Source organism: Limulus polyphemus, unplaced genomic scaffold (genome assembly GCF_000517525.1).
Source record: "Limulus polyphemus unplaced genomic scaffold, Limulus_polyphemus-2.1.2 Scaffold857, whole genome shotgun sequence".
NCBI classification, from domain to species: Eukaryota; Metazoa; Arthropoda; class Merostomata; order Xiphosura; family Limulidae; genus Limulus; species Limulus polyphemus.
In genome coordinates this window covers 262,611-290,588 of record NW_013666467.1, presented here as the reverse complement: position 1 = coordinate 290,588, position 27,978 = coordinate 262,611, and the positions used below count along the sequence as shown (strand labels likewise).

At 31.2% G+C, this 27,978-nt stretch overlaps 2 protein-coding genes across 5 annotated transcripts in view; one reads left to right on the top strand and one right to left on the bottom strand.

Annotated features, from left to right (window-relative positions):
• LOC106460893 (testis-expressed protein 2-like) overlaps positions 1-16,508 on the bottom strand; it is a 26,814-nt gene extending 10,306 nt beyond the window's left edge. The window contains exons 1-5 of one of the 3 annotated variants that reach the window (XM_022387705.1): positions 12,016-12,151; positions 9,467-9,706; positions 7,298-8,024; positions 3,299-3,564; positions 1,558-1,644 (exon numbers count right to left, since the gene is read on the bottom strand). In XM_022387705.1, the coding sequence (XP_022243413.1) occupies positions 1,558-1,644; positions 3,299-3,564; positions 7,298-8,024; positions 9,467-9,624 (1,238 nt within the window). In that variant the 5' untranslated portion in view covers positions 9,625-9,706; positions 12,016-12,151. Of the gene's footprint in view, positions 1-1,557; positions 1,645-3,298; positions 3,565-7,297; positions 8,025-9,466; positions 9,707-10,640; positions 10,786-12,015; positions 13,570-16,433 lie in introns of those variants that run through there. The other 2 variants (XM_022387706.1, XR_002610875.1) reach the window with 2 other exon arrangements.
• Positions 16,509-20,367: 3,859 nt separating this feature from the next.
• The window catches only part of LOC106460892 (serine/threonine-protein kinase/endoribonuclease IRE1-like), a 38,845-nt gene continuing 31,234 nt past the window's right edge, over positions 20,368-27,978 (top strand). Inside the window, exons 1-4 of one of the 2 annotated variants that reach the window (XM_022387703.1) lie at positions 20,368-20,544; positions 22,343-22,451; positions 23,262-23,298; positions 26,127-26,275. In XM_022387703.1, coding sequence (XP_022243411.1) covers positions 20,452-20,544; positions 22,343-22,451; positions 23,262-23,298; positions 26,127-26,275 — 388 coding nt within the window. In that variant the 5' untranslated portion in view covers positions 20,368-20,451. Of the gene's footprint in view, positions 20,545-22,342; positions 22,452-22,944; positions 22,964-23,261; positions 23,299-26,126; positions 26,276-27,978 lie in introns of those variants that run through there. The other variant, XM_022387704.1, reaches the window with a different exon arrangement.

The following is a 27,978-nucleotide window of genomic DNA, read 5'->3' as shown; positions in this document are numbered from 1 at the left end:
GCCATTTTAAAGTCTTAGGCTGCCATGTCTTTCTTTTGAATCAAGATTTCAAGGAGATAGGATGTCTCTTTAGTCTGCTTGTAATTTCATATTTTTTTAGACTAAAATACAGCTTAGTTATTAAGTATGAACATTATAGTGGAATTCTATGGTATTGATGTAGTAATTTATGATTTTTTAGTTATTCAAATAAAAAAAAAAATTATTTTGTTTCATATTCTCCACGTGCAAAATTTTTAAAAGCTTAGCAACCTACGTGAAGCAGCAACTGAGTACAAAGGTCGTAACTAGAAAAGATAACTGTTTGCTTTACTTCTTTAGTTACTGTTCTGTGTTTTAAGAAAAATAAGTTTAAGAACTTATTTCTAAATAGCAATAATCTATATACATATGTAATGTATAATAATTGAAATGTGACCATATTTTACAAAATACTAGTCTACTAAAACACAGCCAAAACAAGGTCAGTTTCATGTTATTTGATACAGTAACGTGAGTACATGTGAACCGCATCATTGTAACTTCTGTACTGTTAGCCAGGCATGGCTGAAAGGTCAATATAATAACAATAATAAATATATATAAATGTATAATGTTATGAGATTTAAGCTACTTCATCTAAACATTTACATTTTCATGTTATAATTTGTGTTCATTCTAAAATGCAAGAGGCATAATTTATATTTATTTGCTAATTTTTTTATGGTGGTTGTTAGATCAGTCAAATCTATCGAACCCGTACAGAAATTAATTAATGAAAATAACAGATAAAATATAAAGTTTTTTGCATTGTAATTTTTACTGAAAATCTGCCAAATTTCGTTAACATTTGCTTACCAATTTAAAAGTTACATTATGAAAACTATAACAAGCACAAAATGGTTACAAAGTTAGTCCCAGAGTTAATAAAAAGTCAACCTCACCAATGCACAGTGTATACCATGTTAAGTATATAAATATTGAGTTTTTAAACCTTATACAAAACGTTTGGTCAGGTAATAATGAATACTGTAATAATATGTTATGTTATAAATAAATTTTGTCAAAGTTAGGATTTTTGTGTTATTTATCATAGCATCCACTCCCACATTTTTTTAAGTTTATTACCCAGACAAAGGATGAGTACCTCAGCTTGTAAGTAACATTAAATTGACAAGTCACTTAAATACTAGTCCAGAACTAGTTAAATGAAAAAAAAATTGTTATTCTCTTTTCCCTTTCTGTTTTTATTGTAGTTTATTTATTGAATCAATTTCAAATTGGTTTTATGTTTTTGTATTTGGTACACTTAGGAACAACTACTGTTTAATCTAATGATTATTCTTTACTACTATCTTAGAATAAATATTATAAATTTAACATGTATCAGAAAAGTAAGCAAAAATCTCAAGATTAGGAAAGTAATTTACTTAACCCTTCCTAAAAAAAAAGCATGTTACGAAGTACTTGATCAAATTTTATCACCAATCACAAGCTCTTTGCAATAATAAAACTGTGTATACATGCAGTAACACCTTACCATTCAACTTTCAAGAGTTATTGAAAAACAAAACTCACTTCTTATCAGATGGATCCTTGTGAGTTGCATCTTCACCACTAGATGACTCTGCACCATGTCCATCATCACTATTCAAAACACATGATCTAAAACAGAAAAATGTATTTAGCTCAAAATTACTAATGACAAAAGCTGTGTACACTATAATTACTCTATGAGATCATCTTATAATAAACAAATTAAGCTGCTGTCTATATTTTCACTTATGTAAAAATATATTTGCTGCAAGTTTAAACTTTATTAACTTTTATTCAATAATATGTAATTTGTTTGCCCAAAACATTATCCAAAATGTTTCCTCTTTCATATGTTCAGCTCTTCTTTTTTTGAAAGACTTACGGTATAGTTTGGCAACTTAGGAAACTAAAGGTTTCTATATGCTACTATATGAAATAGAATCTTCAAATTCAGGTTTTCTTTGCATGAAATGGTTTAAATGTATCTAAAGCTAAACACAGTAAGTCACCTGTTTTACTTCTTTCAAATATAAAACAAAATTAAAGCATGATTTGTACACAAATTAGAGAGAACTTAAAATGTGTGTGATGAAACTTCATTATTTCTATTGAGATGTCACAGAAAACTGTAACCTATCAATGCAAAAATTAAATAAAATAATAAAAGTACTAAATTCAAAACTTTTTGTGAGATATATAAATTTTAACACTGATAATTATCAGGGAACTTAAATATATTTTAATGAAAACTGAATATGAGGAAGAGGAATCATTTCTGTGAAAACTATCATCAGCTGTGACACTATACTTTCGTAGAATTGTAATATAACAATCCTACATCCTGTAAAAGTATCCATACAGAGTTATTTATAAGAAAGTGCAAGTTAACTGCTTTCAGTATTGTGGTAGAATCAATTTATTCCTAATTCTTTAATGAACTGTACAATTTCCAAGTTTTGGAAGTATATGAACAACAAAATACAAGAACAACAATGCTTTTCTGTAAACTGACACTGAAAAAGTATTTCACTTCTTACAAAATATATTAGTTTCAAAAAAGTTTTTGCTTAAATTAGTAAGTGCTTCTTTATGATATGTTTAACTTTAAAAATCCATTGTAATACTTTGTAAGATTAAAGTTATACCATATACAGGGCTTGAAAACTTATTAAAAATTTCATGTTCTAAAGTGATACCAGAATTAAAATTTTGAGTGTCCCCTAAAAAAGTGTCAGGGTTAGAAGAACCAGAAGCAAAGGAAAGGTATGTGAAGAGCTTGTTAAAAACCCTTCAAATATCCAAGTCCTATATCCAAGACAATGAACGTAAGACAGAACCAATCATTTGATGTACTATGGCAATTACATTTCTCACCATCAGAGTACCTCCAAATGCCACAGACATAAGAAATGTGGATGTGAGAATTCTTTTTTAAATAACATCCATGAAACTGTATCAAAATTATCAGAATTTATTTGAAAAACACAAAATCTCCTCCCACTATAGATCAATTTTCTCACTTGCTCACAATTGCAAAACCACTTTCAACAACCAACAATTTAAAATTAGACTGTGGTCTATTAAAAAAGCATTTCTACATGACTAGATACTGAAATATCAAATGCACAATCTTTAAACAACAATTTACAAAAATAAAAAAAAAGAGAAAAATCATCCATAAATATCTTAAACTAAGAGTAATAGATAATTGAAATGGTTTATATCTTACTGATCTGAAGAAGCAAACATGTTGTTCCACAATACAGACATACGAGGGGCTTACTTGGAAAACAGACTGTCAGAGCCTTGTAATTTTTCTTGCTCCAAAGGTGAGGTCTGGGGGGCAATCACTACTTGTCGAATTTTTTTAAATCTATGCAAATTTAGTTGAATCTTCAAGGTCATCTGAAAACACCCCTGATAGGTGACATCCATGTCTATCCACAACCCTTGCTGATCCATGGCTGGATCAGACACTCGATGAATTATAGGAATGCTTGTTCCAATATCTATCTCTATCAGCTGAAGCTCTTCTATGAAGGAGGGTACCTATCACCACAAAAAAAATGTAGTTCTGACTGAACTTTTCTTTCACTTTACTTCACTTGTGCTCGCTTGCCACTTATATAAATACCTTATTCACTGAGACCTCAGACAAATAGTGAAGATTCGAGTAATGCGACGTCAACAATATTAAAAGCCTAGACAACAATGTAATTGCAAACACAACATACGACTCTTACTGAGTTATGCAACCAAACTTGTCACAACTATCGCCTTCGAAATGATCAATTTTGTTACAAAAAAACTAAACAATCATTAATTATTAACTCACAAAATAAACCAAATAATAACACCTACAATATATCCAACAAATATGGATTGTAATATATACTGATAAAAAGTTGATGAGGATTCTTTTGCAATACAATGTGAATGATGTAATATACAGGAACATGAAAATTCCTTAAAATATCAGAGTTAATCTAAATTGATAGATAAAAATAAAGGCAATATGATGTAGATTCATGACAAATTTAAGTATGTAGTAAAAGTACTAGCTACACAAATTATTCGGTAAAATAAAGAATAAACAAAATGATATTGAAAAGAAACTGAATGTTGTGGAAATGAATCAAAACAATTTAGTGAGGTCAACTTTTCTGGAAGAAATGAATAGACAAACCATGGAAGTAAAATAAAAATATTTTGAGATTGTTAAAGTTAAAGAATGGACACAAAAAGATGAATAAAACTGAGGATGCAATTAACAAAGTGATTGATATAACATTGAAAGATTGTAAAGTGAAAGAAAAGTAGAAAATGTTTTTTCAATCTGTTATAATGTGATTGATTCAAATGATAAATAAGCACGGTAAAAAAAAGTTAAAGAAATTTATAGCAGATAATTAAATTAGGAGAGTTTAATCAGAATAGATCTATGGATAAACCTAGACCATTAAAAGAAAAATTGTTGATGTAGCACAGAAATCAGAGATTTTAAGGAAAACTAAAATTTTGAGAGGTAGTCCTAAAAAGTTCCAGAAAAAAAATAGACAAGCAGCTTTTTCAAGAACCCAAAATAAGAAAAGTAAATGGTGAGACAAGTTTGATAATAAGATACAGATAATATTCAGAAAGATGAGAACAAATAATAAAGATAAAATTCAGAGGAAAAACTGAGAAAATGGCAGTACTGGGTGCTGCAGATACTAAATTACCAGAAGTATCATATCCATCAGACCAGATCTTTCTATAATTCCCAAACCCATTTTGGTGAGAGAAAGGAAAGGATTCAGACAACAGGCCATGCAAAATAATACAACATTGAGTTGAAAAAAATGATAGAATTGGTGTTAAAAATTTTAACCACTAAAGATATTTTAAATTGTTTCTTTACTAATACACAAAATTTAAACAACAATTTAGTCAAATTTATGAAAATTGTTGTAATGAGAAGGCCAAAGATTGTAGGGGGTAAACAAATCATATATTTAAAATAATTGTGATATAAATATTAAATTATAGGATTATACCTTACACTAGAATGACAAAGGAAGAGGGGGTTCTAATATACAGAAATTAGTAATTGTAATAGCACAAAGATAACTCTCAGTGAGCATTGGTAGAACCAGAGAGGATGGGTTGATTGCTTTCTATTACCCCCGGAAAAAAAGCACAACCTGGGAGGCAACAATAGCCACATGGCAGGATCCTATAAAAAGGAAGAAAATATACTTACTTTTCTCAAAGATAATGTGTAGATTGAAGAACAGTGACTGGAGGGTGATGAAACCACACAAGAGATGAAACAGCAAGATGATGAAGATAATGGGAGATGAATATGTGTGGAGTCATCCACATGCCTGCCTAAAGGATCTCCTCTAATGGTTGGCAAAAGTGAGATGAAAGAGAATGAGACAAGTGACAAAGCTGTCATGATAAAATGTAAAAGAGCCTGCAAGCATCAATATCCAGGGAAGAATACATTAATCGTAAGAGTTGGCAGACCTTAGCTATGAAGGTAGAGGGCGAGAGGTCCCAAGGTAGAAACAAACAATGATGGAAACCCAAAAAGAATACATATGTATCAAGGATCACTAAACAGCCCAAACCAGACACAGAAGATAACCTGGATCCAAACAAGTATAGAGGTGAACAACTGAAAAGAACGAGATAGGATAAAAAGAATGACCACCAACCCAAGCAGTTGAAGTATTAGGAAGAAAAACAGTCAAGGTAGAGAAGTGTGGGAAGCAACAATGGCATATATATATCTGAACAATGACAACCATATGTTAGAAAGAGAATGAAATATGCCTTCAGGCAAAGATGGTATAAGGAACATTTAAGCCAACAGCTCAAATGGAGCCTGTGAAAAGAGAATGTAAAACCCCATTATGGGAGTAAGATGAGGGGTTCATTGAAGAAGAAAGGATCTGAACAAACTGGAGAGAACAGAGGAGGTAAGTAGTGGTATTAGAAAATTAGATTCAGGGTCAGCACTAGGCACCTGTGGACTCTGCCCCCTCTAAGGACTCCAAGTTTGTTCTTTTAATTGGTGATAAAAGGTTGGTTAATGTATAAAAGTGTACTTGTATGAGATTTGTGTGCCTGGAAACCCAACAACCAGTGGTATAGGTGCCCCATTTTTACTTTTTGCAGAAGTCACAAATGCTTCATTATACCGTTAAAATGGAAATAAGCAAGGATATGAAGTTTATGAAAGTTTACAAGCCATAAGTTTCAATATTCCAGTCACATCTGAGAAACAATGGTTATTTTCAAAAGAAAACCAATAAAGAAAACTCTAATCATGGCAATTTCATTCAACCACACACACTATGAAGTCCCCCAGTTCAGCTCAAACTGACTTTTGAATTTTTGATCCACTTATATGTGGTCTTATAAGTCAATGTCCAAGTACAGTGGAGGGTCTGTAGAAATGTTGTCAAGATGTACAGTCTAAGATTGTTCTTAGGGTCATTCAACAGAAGCCTGTTTAAATCGATATTACAATGTTAAGTAACAGTACGTAAATATGACCATTAGACTGAGCATAACTTATAATAGAGGAAGTAGTCCAAGGACAATATGGAATACCTTTCTCATGAAGCATGATTAACCTCAGTAAAATGACCAAAACATCTCATATTAAATATGTTTACCCAGCCAAAGCAGTATTACCTGATCATTTGATACAGACAACTTGACTTACTGCTCATACAGCATCTTGGATTATATCATATTCTTGTCATGCATTAAATTAAGCTCAAGGCAGTAAGAAAAAAAATGAAGACATAAAAAACAAAATGTGATGAAAGCACAGTTGATATAAATAAGAAGCCACGATGAAAGAATTAGCACAATGGATTATCAAAAAATTGTAGCTTTCCAAAGACCCAGAAACTCAATTAGTTGACCATTCTTCTTCAAGAGTAAAAAGGGTAAAGAGTACATGAGAAATTGACCAAGAGTAAGAAACCAAGATAAAATGGCTTAGAGGCTACACATTTTAATAGAAGTTGTTCATTTTTAAACTTCTAAGTAATGGTAAGCAAGAACACAAGTTGTTTATGCTAATATATTAAATAAATATATTCAAAATGTTAAGTCAACAAGAGAATAACACAAAAACAGGTAATTAAACAGATTGACTACATAATAATGAACTAGTAATCTCAATATTACAAAAGAATGGATTAAGAAATCCTAAACTTTCTTAATGTCAATTTAACTCAGTAAAAGAAAAAAGCATTTACTAATATTTTAACCCACTTACTTTGATTTTACTGAGCTTGTGCTGAATTTTATCAGCTACTGCAATAGACCAATAGTTTTTTGAAAGGAAATCATAAAATATTCTTCGAATAAAAGCATTAAGCCACAAGGTGGTGTCCTTACATGGAGATGATAAACTTTTGTTAGAGCCATATGAACTTTTCCCAATTGATCCTAAAATCATTCTTTTATCTTTAAAGAGACTTGATCTGCCATCAGAAGTTATCTTTGCTGCATTTGACTTAAAAAGTGCTGTCATGTATGTCATAAAATCCAAATTTTTCTCCTTTTCCACTTCACCTGAAGTAATATCTTCTTTAATGATAGATACTGATCCTCCTGAATAGATATCTAAATCCGTAAACATTGATTGTTTATAAGGGCTAACATCACTTTCATTTTCTTCAGAGTTCGTGCTTTTTTGTTCTTTATCACCTTCACTCTGTGTGCTTTGTGGTTCACTAGCATTTTTAAATCGATGATACCATGCTTCTTTTTCTCGCCCAGTGCGAGCAAATAAATACAACTTCACTAAACTTTGTTCTTTTTTTATGCTGTTTTGTGAATTCTCTTCTGTATCACTAGCTGATTTTTTAGAAGAATCCATCTGTGGAGACTTAAATCTTGAGGAAAGCTCCGACATATGAGTATTATCTTCACTTGGTTCATTATGGAATATTTTAGAATTAATGATGACAATAGATATAGGATACTCCTTATTCCACAACCTAAGGAATGAATTATTTTTTTAAGTTAAAACAAAATTTAAATGTAAATAAAAAGTATTAAATTTTTTAGCTGTGGAAAATGGGAGATTAACTGAAGTATTTCCAAGCTATACTAGTAAATGACACAACTACTCAACAAAACAATCTTAAAATCCTATGAATTACAAGGATTAATGCCATTACTTATTGTGAAGTTTTATTATTTGTTTGTGAAATATTTCAGAATTTTAGGCCTATGTAATTATTCTATGAATACACCACAAATTAATTTCATGAATAATCTTAATTTTGATTGGTTCACAAAGGAATTTAACAATGTTTGACTGCCTTGACTGCACTTTTCTGCCTTTTTGTTGGTCAAACTTGATTTTGCAAAATGTATTTATTTCAATTAGCAATGAAATGTGAGGTTAAGGTATACTATGGCGTAGGGATGGTAGTACTTGCCATGTCATTTTTGATGGGATTTACGTTAATAAAATTAATAGTTCATAGTGTCACATCAACAAACATTTATTTGTTAATTTCTTTTCTTCATCAAGACATGAATTTCACTGAAAAAAAAGATTATGCAGAAGCCATAACTGTATGAGGCCTACTTTATTTAGTTATTTCATTCTTCCAAGCAGCATTGATGAGCAGTGATTCAGCAAAACTAGTCTGTTACAGCGGGAGTAGTGAATCAAAGAAAAGATTAGGCCTTTACATAATATTTCATTCACTGAAATTTCTTTTTGATAAAGAAAAGAAAGTAAAAAATAAATAACCAATTAGTCCACTAAATAATAAGGATAACTTTTATGTCACATGTTATCCAAACACTTGAAATAACTTAGGTTATTAGTAGTTGGTAAAGAACAATACATCTAAACTAAACAGGCAGCTTACGTTCCATTACTATATGAGGCCTATTTTATTTACTTCAATCTTCCAAGCAGCACTGATGAATACTTAATTTGTTGCAACTAGTCTGTTGTAGTAGGAGTAGCAATTGAAAGAATAGATTAAGCCTCTAAACAATCTTTTCTTCACTACAGTTCATATTTTGATGAAGAAAAGAAATTACAAATAAATAACCATTTAGTTGGCTGAATGATAATGGATAATTAACTGTAATGGTATGTCACATGTTATCCAAACACCTAAAATATTTTATGTTATTAGTGGTGAGTAATGGACATCTAAACCAAACACATTCACAAATGTAATTTTTTCTACACATGTCACAACAGCAGGATTAGAGAAAATATGCCTTGGACTTAAATCTTTTAAGTATTCATAATAAATACAATTTTACAAGCAAATAATTTCTACATAGTTTTTATATAAAGCTTTGTTTCCTAACTATTACCACAAAAAAGTAAATATGAAGTACAAATTTATAATTGAGAGTACTTGTAGTTTTTTTTATATAAATTTTTTTTATAACATTTAACTCGTACCTCTTTCTGGTTAAACCCACTGGTTGTAAAGATATAGTGGCTCCTTTCAAGTCATAGTGTCTTTGATGAATAAACAATGGCTCATCACAATGTTCATTCCACGTGGCTCGTTTTGATACATTATATTTTGGACGGGACAAAAACAAGTGAAGAATCATCTAGACGAACATACACTGACTGTGTTTTGTTCACATGGTATGTGTCAGGATCATAGTCAAAGGGTAGCTCATTCATCCATCCCTAAATATGTGCAAATACATTCATGTTTTATTATAACACATTAAAAAAAGACAAAACATAAACAGTACAAGATTTGTTACTGAAGTCAAATACCATGCCAGTACTATAATGAATTGTGATTTTAAAAGTGGCATTAAAACATTACACAAGTTCTGTAAATAGTATAAATTTTGAAAATAATTGTGGTTCATTGGTGTCTTGAAAATACAAACAACCCATTTATGTGTAACCTTTCTCATCCATATGATTATGAAGAATCAAACTATCAGTATAGTTAACTTTGAGTAGGATTCACAGAGGAACACTAAAGAAAAAAGCTTTTTAAAGGGTTCTTCTTCAAAAACACAAATACAAAATTAATTTATGCTTGATTAATATTAAATGTGAATTTCTCTACCAATTTGTAAGATTTACATGAATAAATCCATTACTTTGTGTGTGTTAAATGCTGATAATGAAAGCTGGATTCTTCCACCATCTCAAATATGCTGCAAAATTCATTACATTTCTATGAATCTGTATTAGGTAATTATGGTAATATCATGACTAATGTATTGTCAATTTTGTGACTCTGTTTTTTTGGTTAAAAATATATGTTTTCAAATTTACTTATTTGTTTATAATGGATTTTTGGCTTATTCTAAGTAAGAATAAAATAAATAAATTGTAATAATGCAAAAAAAAACGTTTTTAAAGATTTCACTGGGAGACCTGTAACAGTGATCCTTGATCCATGCTAAATTATATAAAGTACTCTTAGTGTATGACATGTAATTGTTTGTTACAGTTGATGTTGCTTAATAAAGTTCTTTTAAGTCAAGTTTTTTTTGGTTTAAAAATATACCATGGTATTAGTGTTATTTACCCTAACTGTTTACATACATGCTCCACAAATATCCTTAAGTGAATACAAAACTCAAAACTTTTTACAGACCTAAAAATTTGGCCAAATGTTTCAGGCAGTAGTGGGGGTTGATACCTTAAAAGAACAGATGATTTTCTTAAAAATAAATTATGGATTTTAATTTTTTTCCTGGATAGGTATATAGGGACAACCTTTAAGGACCGAGTGGTTCCTTGTTGTCTGTAATGTTATGTTTACAATCAAATATAAAATTAACTAATCTAGTTTTAACAATTTTCTACTAAAACAGTTAACCTTTCAGCTAACTTAAAAAACTTTAAAAAGACAAATAACAGAAAAACAAACTTATCAAATATTAGTTTTATACAATCCCTTAAATTTGAACAATTATTTACATAAAACTTTATAAGACTTTATAAGTTTAGGTTTAACAAAAAACACCAAATGCTGTTCATAAGTGAATAATATATCACTTTACAAAAAACATTAATATTATAATAAATTAACACCACTTAGACATAACATAGGACACAAGACCTAAATATAGATATAATATGGCAATGAAGTGCTGTTATTAGGCCTAGGAATAAAATTGAATTACACAAATTTCTTTAACTTTAAAGCAAAAGCAAATTAACAGTCACATGCAAGCCCAGAAGCTCTAACTTGTGTTTTAATATTATATATATTACTAGAACAGAACGATTAATCTCAATTTAATCTCTCAAAGCAAAAAAAGTATCAGGCAAAAACTGCTAAAACACATTAAAGTACTAAATTACATGTAAAATATAATAAACTATTTAAAAAACAAAACTAGTATCACAGGGTCTGAAATGGAAAATTAGTAAACATATAATACACTTTGTAAGCCCAATTTCAGAATTACTTGCTTTGTATTTATTATTGTTCAAGAGAGTATACAGATGCTAATGTTTAAATTTAGTTTGAGATAGTTGTTTTGGTAAGAGATGACCTCAATGAACTCTTTTGAATGGTCTATGCTATGACCTCATAAGTACAAGCTTTGGAAGCTCATATTTAGACTCAATATTTGACCAACCTCTCTGTGAATGAGTCTGTTAAGTATAAACTTTTTAGAATAGGTGTGTGTGTGTGCTCATTCTCATTCATTAATACATATATATAAAATTACACTTAGCAAACCTTGTACATGTAAATTCCACTTTTTTTTTTCTAAATTTTTTCTGACAGGAAACTTACAAAAAAATTTTAAGTTTTGTTACAAACTCTGCACAAGTTTCTTTATAAACTCATCTAAATTAGGTGTATTGTTCATACTAATCAGATATGCATTTGCAAGTACATAAATTTTCATTTGTGACAGAATAAGCATTATTCAAGATAGAGAAGCAAATTTAGTATCTTTATCATAGGAATAATTTTATCATTCACCTTGTAAATAACATAGTACTTCTTTTACCTTGTAAATATTATGATCTTCCACTGGTACTCCTACTGGTACCTTCAAAGGAGGTAATGTATTATAGTCAGGAATTTCCAAAGGTTGTTTCATACTTGGAGGTCTAACCAACCACCAAGATCCATATACTATGAGTCCTGAGAGGCATGCTCCCATAATGAAACCAGAAAAATATGATGGCAAAAAACTAGCTGCAAAAATCAAGGAGGTGAGCATTACAAACAACCACGTATAAGACAAGTTATAAATTCTGCTGAATACCTTGGAAGATTTGTTCCATCTTTTTTTCAATATATCAAAGTAAACTTTCAACAATGAGTTTGTGTGTTTCACAGACTCAGGTTTTTCACGTTTCTCAACCATAACAGGCATTACATGTGGAGCCTCTACTTTCTCTTCTTGTACTACAAACTCCCAAGTGTCTAAATCATTATCTTCTTTGGAACAAGGCCTTGAAGTATATGATGCCAATAAAGAGGAAAATGTTACCAATGATGGAACACTGACCTTAGTATGGACCTGCTGACTGGATGAGTCAGATATAAAGGAAGTAATACTGGTGTCCAACATTTTAGAGTGTGACGTATAATTAGAACTGTCAGATGAAATTTTACTTTCCATATTCATGCATGAATAACTATCAGAAATAAATTCTTCCTGCAAACACTCCTTGGCCTTTTCTATTATATCTGTACTCTCTTTCAGCCTGCTTTCATTCGTGGAATCTTGTAGTTGCTCTCCCACTGGATCTTCAACTTGTGCTATTTGTTCTGACAAATAATCTTCCTTTTGGGAGCCAGTAAATGGGTGTTTCCTTTCTTCATATTGTGTACCAGGATGAGCACCAGGAACTGAATCTTTATTTATCTTTTCATGAGCAGTTTTAGTTAAGCGTTCAGTTATCCCACTAAGAAATGAACGTGACTCGCAATCTGCAGCTTTAGATGTATCAAGACTAGATGTGCGTTTCCCAAGTTTGGCAAAGTATTCCCTCATAGTTTCTTTTTTTGGTGATGAATCTCTTGCATCTATATTACAAAATGGAGTGGACATTGTACTATCCACTTTGTTTTTTTCCATACATTTTGAGTCTGCTTCACTTCTAACTACTTCTTCCACTGATAATCTTTGGTTGCCTTTCACTTCTTCATTTTTTGTTTCTACTACCATTTTTCCTTTTCCATCTTTTTCACAAGTTGATATCAAATTAAATTGCATAAAGCCTTTTTTAGTATCCTTTACAGAAACAGTTTTATGAAAAAGACGTGCTCTTGTGTCTTTGAGACATTCTTTAGTGGCAACTTTTTTATTAGATTTACCTATAAATGTTTCTTTTTCTTCTGAAACTTCCTCTAGGTTTTCTTCTATGGGGTTAAATCGGAAAGAAATTGTGTTTGCCAGGCTGGGGGCTTGTTTCCCTTTAAATTTGGAATGTATTTTGTTTGACATTGTCAAAATTGTCTCTTTTTTTTTCTTATATTTGATGAGTTGTTTGTGTTATGCTTACAGAAAAGATAAATGCAAGAACTTGATTATGGGTTTGATGTTTAATATCTGCAAAACAAGAAAAGTCACTAAAATTAAATATCCCAAAATAAACAGATAACCCTTTATACACAAATTACAAACATTTTACACTGTACTAACAAGAAAAAATAATGTAAAACAATAATTTAGGCTTTACATTTACCAATGTAACGTGGTGTTTATACATGGCTCAATCTTGAGGAAAAACTGGAACGTTTAGAGAATGATGAGGCTCCTATACCAGATATTTCCCCAAGATATTTGAAGGAGGTTAGGGTTTGGATATATGAGTCACTTACAAATATTTTTTATAAGTCCTTAAAATAGTGGGCAAGTGCAAGATAATTGGAAGCTGGCTAATGTTACTACTATTTGCAAGGGAAGTGGTACAAACTGTTAATGAACTTATAAACTTATTAGTTTTACATCACTGGTGGTAAAAGTTTTTAAAAGGTTAATAAAAGATACTTTGCAAATTCATTTAACAAAATCTAAAATTTTGTTGGACACTCAACATGGTTTCACTGGGATGAAAATCTTGTCTTACTGATCATTTGAGATTCTTTGGAGAGATTACTGCACATGTAGATGAGAGAATGAATGTGGATTTAGTGTATCTGGATTTCATAAAATATATGACAAGGTGCCATATAAAATGACTTCTAAAAATAATTATGCATGTACAGATGTGAGGGATAAGTTGGCTCAGCTTGAGAAATGGCAGGATAGAAGAAAGCAGAGGATTGTCATAAATGGAGTTCAGGCTCCCTATCTTAACAAAGACATTGAATTGTTGGAAAGTGTTTGAAGGAGGGCTACTAGGTATGATACTTTGGATGGATAGGTTGTCATATGAGGAGGTTAAGATGTTCAAAATTGTTTTCTCTGGATAAAAGAAACTTAGAGTAGATCTAATTCAGATGTTTAAGATTTTTAATGAAATTGATACATCATCTTTTTCCATACTTAATGGTGAGAATGGTAGGACAAGAAGACACAAAAATACATTTTGGCAACATAGGAGTCGATGATCAACTTCAGCAAAAAAGTTTTATTTTTATAACAGGATTGTTGACTTTTGGAATGGGTTACCTTCATATATAGTGGATACAGTACATTTTAAGGAGGTTAAGAGAAGACTCGATAAATATTTAAACGATAAGGGCTAGTTTTCTAAAGTTTAGAGGATGGGACATACTCATTGAACCAACGGGCCCCTTATTGTCCTCAAATGTTAACTTTTTCCAAGTATATTACTTACAAGTTAAGATTTGGCTCATACAGTTAAAATTTTTATCATAATAATTAACATTTAATACCATCCCAATGAATGAGATATAATAAACTATTGGAAAGTAACTTCATCTAAAGCAGTATTTTATGAAGTTTAAGTCTTAAAACACAAAATAAATAATGATTACACTTGCAACTGCTTTAAAAGCAGAATACAGACAACATAACTTGCTACATAAACTGAAAATCTTATCTTGTCCCAGTAACACTGCATGTTCAAGCTAGTATTACACTCAACTACAGCATCAAATTCACACTAAGTCTTTTGTGTTTATATCAGTCATCTATGTTGATAAAACTGGAATTAAATCCAAAGCATGAAAACATTCAGATTATTAGTGTTCCACAACTATTTTCATTGATCATGTCACATTTGGAGCATTTCATTCAGTCTTGGGTGCCTTACCTTAGGAAGGGCATTGAATTATTGGAAAGAGTTAGGATGAGACCTACTAGGATGATACCTGGGATGGAAAGATTATCATACAATGTTAGGCTAAGATCTCTGAAATTGTTTTCTCTGTTGGAGTGGATCTGATTGAAGTGTTTAAGATTGTTAAAGGAATTATTAGTGTTAATGCATAATATTTTTTCATATTAAATAGTAAGGATAGTATGACTAGGAGACACAAATATAAATTTTGACAGAGTAGGAGTCATCTTCAGCTAAGACAGCTTTATTTTTCTAACAGTATGGCCTTTGGAATGAGTTGCCTTCAGATATGGTGGATGCAGTTAATTTTGGGAAGTTTAAGGGAAGGCTTGATAAATAATTGAATGATAATGGTTGGCTTCAAGTATTATATTTTTATTTTAAACTTTAGTTTAGTGAATGGGATGGCCTACATGAACCAACATGTCTCTTGTTGTCCTTAAACTATATGTATATAAATTTATGTATGTATATAAAAGTATAGTATATATATACATACTACTAATGTACTACTACTTATGCTATGCTGGAAAGAAAAACAAACCACATATATTTGCTTTCCTTCCAAAAATAAGTGTGGAATGCTTATTTATGATCTCAAGCAAAGTTTTCACACTTCTTAGCCTTTGGCATTGATGTTCAGTGGCAGTGTCAACACAGAATATGACTGATGTAATTTACAAACAGATGCAGGGTATGAACTTACACCTGAACCAATGTAATGATTTACATAATACATTATTATTATGTTAATGGTTACAATGTAACTATAAGTAACTGTACTTTGTTAACACTTTAAAAATTTAATGATACGTTTAATTTGACGTTTGATTCGGTTAAATTAGTTGGAACTTAATTCAATGTCTCTATCATATGATATCGATATGATAATAATATTTGGCATACATTACTGGTATTATTATAATGATACAATATTAATTTTAAATTGTTATGAAAAAGATCACTTTACACAGTTACAACTTACACTGTTAGTGTTACAGCACTAATACTAATAGTAATACTACTAATGAATAATGTTATTAATAAGAGCAATACTAATAATAACAAATAAACTTCCGAGGAATTTGGTTATGATAGTAGATTTTAATAATTGTTATCAATTAACAAACCGAAGCAAAATAAATTCATCCATTGCTTAACTTACAACCCACTTCTCGAATTTTCACATCCTACAATACCCAACTAGATAACACAGTTCAAAGTTCTATTTCTATCATCAGCTGATGTCAAGCAGAAACGACACTAGCGCTACCATACATTTGTCTTTATCTGATTGCTTTTCCATGGCTTTTATTTTTTTCAATGCAAAAACAAACAAAATACCTAAAATGATAAAATACAATATTTCACAAAAATATCAATTGACAACAATGATATGATAGCTTATATAATGCACCAATTAAAAATTTAATTTATATGATATTTATTAAAACAGTCTTAACCTGTTGTTGATCTAATTTAAAATATTGTCCCCCCCCCCCACCTAGTGGCGTCTTATAACGCTAAACACCGGGTTTCAATGGAAAACCCGTGGTAGGCGCAGTACAGGCAATTAGCTCAATGTGTAGCTTTGTGCTAAAAACAACAAAAATATACAAAACAAGATACACCTCTAAGAAGGTGGTATCTTAATGGAATACTTAATAATGACAAAAACGTGTACATAAACCAAAAGTAAGAATGATATAAATTAACCGAGTAAAAGAAAAAATGTGGAAATGAGTTTTATGTTTAAGAAGTTCTTTTGGTAAAAACTGAAATAAATGTTACGATCGAGGCGCACAAAATATTATTAACTTTCAAATTGCTAAATACAAATAGAAACAGGGAACACGACGATTTCGAGTTTTTGTCTTTTCAAGAAAAGAACATCGTAAATGATCACTGAAAAATAAGTAAAAACAGTACACAACTCCTCAGAACTATTTTAGATTCAGAAGAAAATGCACAGTAGATGTGCAAAAATTATGAAAAAAAAATTGTTTTGTTTTTAATTTCGCACAAAGCTACACAACAGATATCTGCGCTAGCCGTCCCTAATATACCAGTGATAATAGACTAGAAGGAAAGCAATTAGTCAATGCCAACTATCGCCATCTCTTGGGACCATCACATTATAATGCCCCTACAGCTGAAAGAGCGAGCGTGTTAGGCGACGAGATTGTAAGTCGAGTGCCTTAGCCAACAGGCCCATTAAGAAAAAGAGAAAACAGTCTGAACATACTGTTGCTTATCTGCTTGTTTGTTAATTTCCGTTATAAATTCTTTCCGAGAAACTTCAGCGATACAAGTTCTTTCTTGATTAACCCAGTTTATTCTTCCTCGATACAAACTTTTAATATACAGTAATTTCACAGAGAGTACGTACCTCGTCAATCTAAACTTTTATAACACACGTTATAAATCACAGTGATTCACACACTTTACTTACGGTGCCTATTCTTCGCTTGACGCAATTATCTCTCCGCCGCTGGCTTTCTTTGCCAGGCTTATATATACTAAAAAAAAGAGAGCATCTAGATCACACTCGATCTGGTGGGCAAATTCATGATCATTCGAGAGACTTCAGCGCGCATGCTCTCAGTGTCGCGTGACTTCCGCTGTCGTAACAATACCAGTATGGGTTGAAAGTGATGAATGTACCAGGCCCACCGGCTCAGGAGGTCTAGAATGACCTCCTTCTGAAACCAAACAAAATACAAGAAGCAGTAGATTAATGATTTATTTTTATAAAGGAGCCAACAAAAACCATTTTGCACCCAAATCCCGAGATTTTTTGCTGCGGCGCTGGACAACAGATTAAACATCTGTTAATGTGTGTAACTCGGCACCTAAAAGTTTCATAAAGGAAGTCATTGTTGGATGTTGTTACTCATGAATGTGTACACAACATGGATATGAATTTGCAATGTGCATGCATATTATATGCTATCTATCTTCTTTTATTAATGTAAAAACATTCACAAAATTTTCACTTGGTATAATTCTGTGCAATTTTCTCATAAACAGGTGATCCAGAAAATTATTGAATTGTTTTTACTCTAGTTACATTTCTTCCTTTGTTGCTCTCTAGCAGATAGTATATACTTTGCCTACGGATATACTGCTACACCTTTGCACATTGTCAACGACAACAATGTCTTTAACTTGCTGAATAAATGATGTTTAGATGTTACAACCTTCACTAGATTGTATGCGAACGACCAGTCACCTGTTAACATGTGTTGCGATGGGTAAATCCAGCGATTCCTGTTAATACTGAGTGTTGACTTATCATCAGTTTTACTAGGTTTCTGATGTGAGTCGGTTGACAGGAAAACGTCTCGAGGGAAGAATATCCATGCTCACTGATATATTGATCCTATAGAAAGCGATTGTCCAGCGTTCACACAAGTATGTATACTAAATTTTGTACTTTGATATACATATGTAATGATTCTGCTATACTTTACATCACGTGTATAATTTGTTCATTTTGTTAGCTTAAACATCAGTTGTTTAACTAAACTCAGATATACTCCACAATTTTCCTGATCGATCCTCCCTTTATAAAGTAGATCTATTTAATGTTCGTATGGATATCAGTCTTACGCGAGAATACCACCACAAATGCCTAACAGAAATAATAATTTTAATTTTATGATTGTAATAAGCAAGTGCTGAAACTGAGTCTGTCCTAAGAAATGAATGAAATAAACACAACCTTTATTTATAAAACACAAAGGAATAGGGCGTGTAATTCACCTTATAGAGGATAAACAATTACCTAGTCCAAGCTAAGTGATTCACTCTGGATAATGTTCCAGACTGATTAAATCTCATATTACCTAGTTAAGTGCAAAGCTACACAATGGGATATCTGCATGTGCTCATCGAAACCCAAATGTTAAATTTATAAGATATCAGCTAGACTTACTGCTTTGAAGGGAGTACCACTGTTCAGTGAGTGCCATGCGAAGCAAATAATTTCATGTGTTTTTGTTGTATATTTTTCACAGCTCGGGGTTGGCCCCCCAGTGGCACAGCGATATGTCTGCGGACTTACAGCACTAGAAATCTGGTTTAGATACCCGTGGTGGGCAGAGCACAGATAGCCCACTGTGTAGCTTTGTGCTTAATTACAAACAAAAAACAGCTCGGGGTTGTGAGTTGTAGAGTCCAAGGTTTCTTCCTTAAAGCAGCTGAACATACTTTATATACACTTTCAAATGTGATTTCATTATGAGAGTGACAGTTAATCTTACTATTCAATTAAGAATAGCTTGTTTATTTGTTTTGAATTTCGCGCAAAGCTACAAGAGGGCTACCTGCGCTAGCCGTCTCTAATTTAACAGTGAAAGACTAGAGGGAAGGCAGCTAGTCATCACCACCCACTGCCAACTCTTGGGCTACTCATTTACCAACGAATAGTAGGATTGACCATCACATTATAATGCCCCCACGGCTGAAAGGGCGAGCATGTTTGGATGGGACGAGGATTCGAACCCGCGACCCCTCAAATTGCGAGTTAAGCGCCTTAATTACTTGGTCATACCGGACCTAAGGATAGCCGTGCAGATTGCAGGTGATGCTGACTGTTGCATCCTCTCCACCAGGTTAGTAGTTAAAAATTAGTAATGGGTATACTTAAACCTTATACATATGGGTCTCCGACTGCTTGTGCGCATAAATATTTTAAGCGCGAACTTACAGGATGGGCTATCTGTGCTGTACTCACCACAAGTATCAAAACCCGATTTTTAGCATTATAAGCCCTCAGACTTACCGCTCAGTTGATATATTAAAATAGTGTCTTACTGCATATATATATATATATATAGTCCTTGCTCTACTTTTTATTTTATAGTGGCTAATTATATTTGCAAATATAACTGCTGTTCAAATTTCGTCAATAAAATATTAATAAATCACATTAAAAATAATTAAAGGATTTTGAGTGTTATATAAAAGTTTCATATTGAAAATAGCGGATTTTAATTTTTATCGTAATTTTTACGTAATTTGTTATTATAACGCATATTGAAAATAAATGTGTAAAATGCTGTATTATTGCGTCATAAATATTAAGAAAGTTGCAAGTATGCTAGTTAAACTTATGTAGGCTTAGTTTAAATCTTTGTTTGTATTCCGAAAGTGATGTTAGAACTAGAAGCCATACTGAAATGAATTGTAGGGGTTGTTTAGTACATGCTTTATGTTTTATACTTCAAGTATTTTATTTTGACAATGTTAATTCACAAAGTACTCAAAACGAGGTATGTACAAGGTTTTGACCACAAAACTGTCCGTATGTTCACTGTTGACATTGTGTTATTAATTACCATTGATACCAAGTTCCCTTTTCAAGTTTTTTGGGGAATGGGGGATTAACTCGTTAACATTTGGCTTTGTTTATAATTCCAATAAACTTATTGAACTAGTAGAACCAAAAGTGGGCTGAGGAAGCCCGAAAAGTAACATTAAAATTTTTAAGTTATCATAGAGATTAAGCTAAACTACACATCGATAATATTAATAGTACGTTCTCATTTATATAAATTGTTCTTTATGAATTATAGGCTTTTCCTAATACTAATATTTTAATGTTTTAATAATTATTTTACATTACTTAGCAATTTGCCATCAACTCTCGCCCATTGAGGCTTACACATATGTGCTAATTAGTAGCTTATGTAAGTGTAACACATTGTGGGTGTTTGAACATCAAGATTCTGCCAATTTCAGCATCATAGTGATCCAGGAAATGTACAAGGTGACTGCTTTCAGCACTCACAGCACTTAACTGTCTGCAAAAATTTTACTTTTTCAGAAGTCTCACTCAAACAGATTCAAAAAAATTGGCAGCCCTGCTCATACACAATAAAGTTAATACAAGGGAACTTCAAGTAAACATTTGACTTGCCACCAACCCAACCAATAACAATCGTTTTTTGAATTTTCAAAATATGGACAGAGTTCCATGTGGAGGTAAAGCTTACTTATGTTATGATGACCACAAATATAAAAAAAGTAATAACAACAAAACCAAAAAAAACAGAATGAAGAGAATATAAAAACCACAGACAGAGCTTTTGCTACCAGTATACAAGGCTGGCCTTAGGACAAGGCCACTGAGGCAACCGCCTCAGACCCCACACCCTCCTAGGATTGGCTCTGTCAGTATAAACATTATTTCACAAGTCAGGATGATGGATTACACTTTACACCATAATTTCAATTTAGAAAAAATAAACTTTTTGTCTAAATGTTTGTATACTGTAACTGCATGTTTTATGTATGAATCAAAAAATTCATTCTGAAAAAAAAAATGCTATACTGCTTAAAAGCAGATTTTTGCCTAGCAGTTTTGTTTGTAAACTAACCTGACCTCTGGAGAACCCTTGGAAAATGTTTGTAAGTTTAATTTGTGGAGAGAAATTTATAAAGAAAGGTCACTTGAAAACATAGTAAACATACTTGAACCTTGCTAATAGCATTCCAAACAAATAACATTTTAATCATAACACAAGAAAGCATTTTCCTATGTAACTCTGAACTAGTTTTTTAAACGGATACCAAAAAATTTACATAACAAGAATATAAATAAATAAGGTTATTTGGCAAATCAAGTTCATTCATCACCCAAAACTTCAAATCTAAGTTAATTGTAGCATACTTGTTCAGCAAAACTTTAAAATAATTCAGATTAACAGGACATAACATATAAAATTTAAGGCCAACAAGGGATTTATTGGCTCATCTGGGCTATCTCATACTCTAACAGCCATCCCTTATCATACCTCACAGAAATTTGGCTTATATAGTTATTACTATATAAGAAACCTAATTTTTGTATATTAATCTAGCTATTACTATTAATAACTAAAATACATATTAAGTAAATTTAATACTGTAAATTATTATAACATACACAAACAGATATAAACTTGTATCTTATTTAGTATGTGTGGCAAGTTCTGGCTAGTCATTCAGAGAACAATGTTTTTTATTTTACTTTTGAAAACTGCATGAAAAGTAGGTATTAAATGCTCATTTTATTAATAACATATCTAGTCTCAAACTTTGGCTGTTGTGGAACCAACTCTACTTGTTTCTACTCTGGATGGCTCATTATATGCTGTTAGTCAGTACACTGGGCTGGTTCATTGGTCCTTCAAAGAAGGTGAGCTTTTTTGGAAGTCATGTTTGTTTAAACACATATCTTTTCACATTGAGCTTAGATGATTAAGTGTATTCATCTTATTTATTGAATTTCATTTAACGTAAACCATTTTAAGACTGATTCTCAATAAAAGTACCACAGAAATTGTTACATTTTACCAGCATGATTTTATAGACTTTGATTTCACTTGAATGCTGTTTCAAATGCTCAACAGTTTTGATATTTCATGGCTTAAATTCAGGAGGTAAGTGATTTTTATAACATATTGAGAAGTAAACAAGCACATGAGGCTCTAGATGAAACATCCAGGTGAATTGAGCACTAGGAAAATTTATTGATAGAATTAGATCAGTTTATAATATTGTCATAAAATTTCTCACAGGAACAAGTAATTTGTAAATATTTTCAGGTAAGAGCCAGTCTTAAAGAAATCCAGTGGTTTGTTGCTTCTCAGAATTATCAGAAAGCTACTGGAGAAAAGTTAATTGGCTAAAAAACCATTGTATCTGTGGGTAATATACTGATGTTTTTAAAAAAAGAAACTGTTATGCTTAGAAACAAAGTAACCCTGAAACACAAAAGACTAGACTGATAGATTTAAAGGATTGATTGGTTAAAGCAGTAATTTGAAAGAAAAAAAATTATTGTTCAGTTTGAAGTTTTATGATAATATGTTTCTTTTGTATAGTAGCAGAATTCAAGCATGATTTCAGTTTCATTGTGGTTTTTGATTGTTAATGATTTGTGTGTAAAAATATTATGATACTATATTCATTACTTGCAGAATAACTCGTTTCTAAAATTTTCCAGAACCCGTTTTGAAAATGTCATTAGATGTAACCAAAAGGTGAGTGAATAAAAGTTAAAAAAAACAAACAAACTGTGCTATGAAATTTAAGAAATGTTGAATTAATTTTTTTATGTATTTTCTTTGAAAATTTACTGATGTCAATTTTCTTAAAATTTTTTCATAAACAGTAAGCTTACAAACTTTTATTAATAGTGTTGTTTATACTGTTGGATTGTGCATATGTGTGTGTATGTATGGTCCAGAGAAGATAAAATGAAATCATTGACAGTAAAGTCATTGTGGTTTATGTATAAATTATGTAAATCTGATTTTTATTTTCTAGATGTATCTACAGTAGTTTTACCTTGTAGATATTATTATCTTTATCTCTCTCTCTCTCTAAGAAAATGCCTTCATAAGTGTTAAAGCTTTGTATTCTAATTTTTCAAAAGTTATATGCATAAAAGTGAAAGCACAAAATTTCAGAAGTTGCCCAATAAGTGCCAATCTTGGTGACTTACCAACAGAACATCTTATTATTTGAAATGCAAATATCCAACATTCTAAAATTGAACCACATGTTTAGTCCTTCTTGCTCTTTTTGGAAGTAGGTTGGGAGTTCTGTTGTCATGGAGATTGGATGCATTCTTTGAGAGTTTCATCACTGCTGGAAGAGTATCTGTAGTTTTGAAGGTTGGTGTATTAGTGAATAGGTTGGATACATTGAATCTTATCATTGTGTTTTATCTGTTGCCTTTGTAATATCTACAGATTGGACTGAGTTTTTAATATGTAAGGATGTTGCACCTGTTAGTGGTGGTGTTATATTTAGAAAACATCGAGCTAAGGGGTGACAAGTTGTATCTCTGCAGTTAACTATGGGATGGAGAGAGTACTCTTGCTTGTGAACTTATTTAAATCACAAATGTGTGGGTGGTACTGTAATGTATTGTTAATTGTTTCTGTACCAAGTTCTTTCTGTTGTTTTTGGGGGGTTGTTCAATGTTTTTATTCTGTGTTAACTGTTGAGTTAGATATTTTTTTTATGTAGTGGTCATCTGCAACCACAGTTTGAGAACTTGATGGTGTCTTTATCCATGGTTACAGTGTCATTACCTTTGTATGGTAGTAGCATTTTTATGGTGATGCCTTTAAATTCACAAGTTCAGTTTTCTGTTAGGTTAGTATTATAATTTGGTTTACATTTCGTGGATTTCTGACTGTTGACCATATTTTGATTCATTGTGATTTTTGTTGTTCTTCTGGTAGGTTGTAACTTGTATCTACTGTGGTTGTAGCTATTTCTAGGATGGCTATTTTATTTAGTACACTGTCTTCAGATTCTCCTAGTGGTTCTTTATTTAATTTATAATTGTGAGTTTTTAGGTATGTCTGTAGTGTTAGGTAGCTTCTTGTTTTGATAATTGATGAATGAATTCAGTTTATTGTTGAAATTTTCTTAGATTGTGAGTGTGTTGGTATGATTGTGTGTATTGATAGGTAATTTAACCGTAAATTATATATATTTATAGAGGAATGTTGAAATGTTCCTCTATTTTAGCTAATTTACAGTTAAGTCTTTCTAAGTAAAGTTGTTTGGTTTTAATCGAATCACTAACTTTTGGTTTTCAGTTATTGATATCTTATATATACTGTGATATACAAATCGCTTACTCCTGTCTTAGCTTTATATTTTGTGTAGAAATGCAATTACAGTTTATACAAGATTTCACAGTAGTGTCATAACAACTGGAAAATTATTATATTTTAATTCATTGGTCTGAAGTTATTGTATACAAGTGCATGAAGCATTGTTGTATTTTGTTATTTATATACTTTTTTGGTACTGTCAGAATATAAAAATCTGATCTTCACCAATTGTCAAAATAAAAAGGCTTTTAGTTATATTTCTTAATAGTATAAATATGTACTATGTTTTTGTTGAGCTTAGGATTCTTCTACAGTAGGTGTCTGCGACTTGTTAGTGATAAATTCAACAATGAATAAACAGTAAACACACTTCATTTGTTTTCAAAATAATATATATATATTCAGAACAAGTTAACGTATGAACAGTAAATTCTTCAACACTATAGATATTATGAACCTATCATAAATACTATATATGTAGTTCTCTCCTTATTAAATATCCACTTAGGCCTATTCAATTACTTTAGAATTTCATTTGACAAGCTGAACCGTCTTCTCTATTTCTATTGCACTAGTATTCTATGTGATTCACTTACAAGTTACAATTGTGGCGTGAGTTACCGTAATTGTTTGGTCTTATTTCTTTTGAAGGTCCTCTGCTCCTTTTGTTAAAGTGTACTCAGGCTGATTCAATTACTTTAGAATCACACTTTGATGGAACAAAATTATTTTTCTTATCTTCCATTCTGCTTTTAGTTTGACTCTAACATATTAAACCTTAGGCCTATCACTTCTATGGTAGTTAACTTCACACCAACTTTATTCACTTTGCTATTATCTGTCTACTGCTTCCCTCTCACCTCATGCTATTTACATCTATATTATCTAATCATCTGTCCACCTTCTATATTCTCGACATCAATGAATTATTCACAAAACTTCCTACAATCGTCTGCTTTTAACTCTTATTATAACAAAAACTAAACAATAATAAAACATTCACTCACAAAACTAAATTAATCAATACTATCTAAATGAAAGTCTTTTCTATCATGACAGTTACATAAAGCTTAATCTATACTACTAAAGTTCAGAGTTGGTGTATTCAAACCTTTAAAGACAAATCTAATACAGGTTTTTACTAAGTTTGTGTTTTAAATGCTTTTGTGTACCAGTTCTGTAAATGTTAAGTATTTAGTGAACTCTGTAATTTGTAGTCTCTTTTGTACTTTTAGACCAACCTTCCTTCCAAACCCTCAAGATGGAAGTCTTTATGTCTATGGTGTTGTTGATGGAAGACAATCGCTCAAGAAGCTCCCATTCACTATTCCAGAGTTAGTAGCTGCCTCTCCATGCCGTAGCACTGATGGGATACTGTATACAGGTAATTTATCTTGTGTTTTAGTGTGAGTGTGAATCTGTCTTTTTAATATATTTCTGGATTGTGTGGCACATTTTAATAAAGTACTTACTCTTTTGTTTTACATTGTTCAATATTTATAGTTTGGAGATGACATAGTCTAATGATGACATAATCTTATCAAAACTTTGTACATTTATAATAAAGTTTTCTTCATTACCCATTCAAGCCATCTCCAAACTTTTATTTTGTAAAAAGTGGGTTCCTCGTCATCAAATTGTCCTTTTTTTTTGTATTACTAAAATATTTTATTACTGAACTTGGGAAAAATAATTACCGATTAAACATACCATTGCACATTATAACCTTAAAGCTACTCACGACTGAAATGTTCTCTGTCATTTTATTATCATGGTGAAATCATGTATTGGCAGAAAGCATTTACCTTTAGTGGCTGTGTAGTAATATTTGTTAGCAAGAAAATATTGGGTTATTGTTTCTTCACAGATTATCACCTTATTAAAAAACTGGAGTTTTGCCTAGTTAAAGCTGATTTTGTGAATAGTAATATAGTTACTATCGGCCTGAACATCATCATTATTTCATACGGGGAACATATTATTTGTATCTATTAAACTTAATTGTAGAATAACAGTAAAGTTGTAATTTTAGTTAGTAGAATTGCAGTACTTAAGCTAACTCCTCTCTTAGCACGTACTGAAGCTTGTCTGCATTTCTCTTATACTGTTAAACAGAATTAAACAGTATTTTACTCAAAACTGTGAAGAGAGTTACTTAAGTAAAAATGTGTCCAGCCTCGAGATAGATTATTATTCAGACTGGAAGACAGATTGGAAGTCCCCACATACCATACTTGTCTGCATTTCTCTTATACTGTTAAACAGAATTTTACTCAAAACAGTGAAGAGAGTTACTTAAGTAAAAATGTGTCCAGCCTTGAGATATAGGTATTTTTTAGTATCCAAGCATTTGTTTTAATGACAGCCTTGAAGGGACCAATTCAGAAGACTCATTTTTATATAAAGTGGCCTAAATGTTATTGTACAGAACTCATCAGTATATAAGAAAATTGAATACCATTTTATAGAGAATGTTAACTATTCATAATACTATTAATTATACTTGTTGTAAGACATCCTATGAGGCTTATTATAATTTTTAACACTACATTCTAAAACTAGTCCCTTAGGGATTTTAAATAATTAAAGGAGTGTACTATAATAGTATTTTAACCACATTATATTCATCATATACAATGTCGACGACATGTTTTGCTCAGTCCAGAGATTTTCAGGCTGACTTTGATACAACAAACACAATATTGGTCAGTTATATACTTTAGCTTAACTTGCATATTCTACTGCTCTAAAACTCTTTAAAAAAAGACATAAGAAAAAATACAAACGTTTAAATAAAATAAAACATGAGTACAACAACACATCTAACTTCACAAACTCAGAAAAAACAACACAAACATTTAACTTAAAAAACATTCATACAACAACACATCTAACTTCATAATGTCAACAGATCTAGTATTTTAGTCAGAAACTAAACTGCTTTTAACCTGTTTCTTTGACAGAAGACAACAACTAATTAATGAAAACATTTATAAAGACTTCCTATTCACAACAAAAAGGATAAATGGCAATAAAATGTATCATTTGTTGCCAGAAAGTTGTCATTAATTGTGATTAACTTAGCAT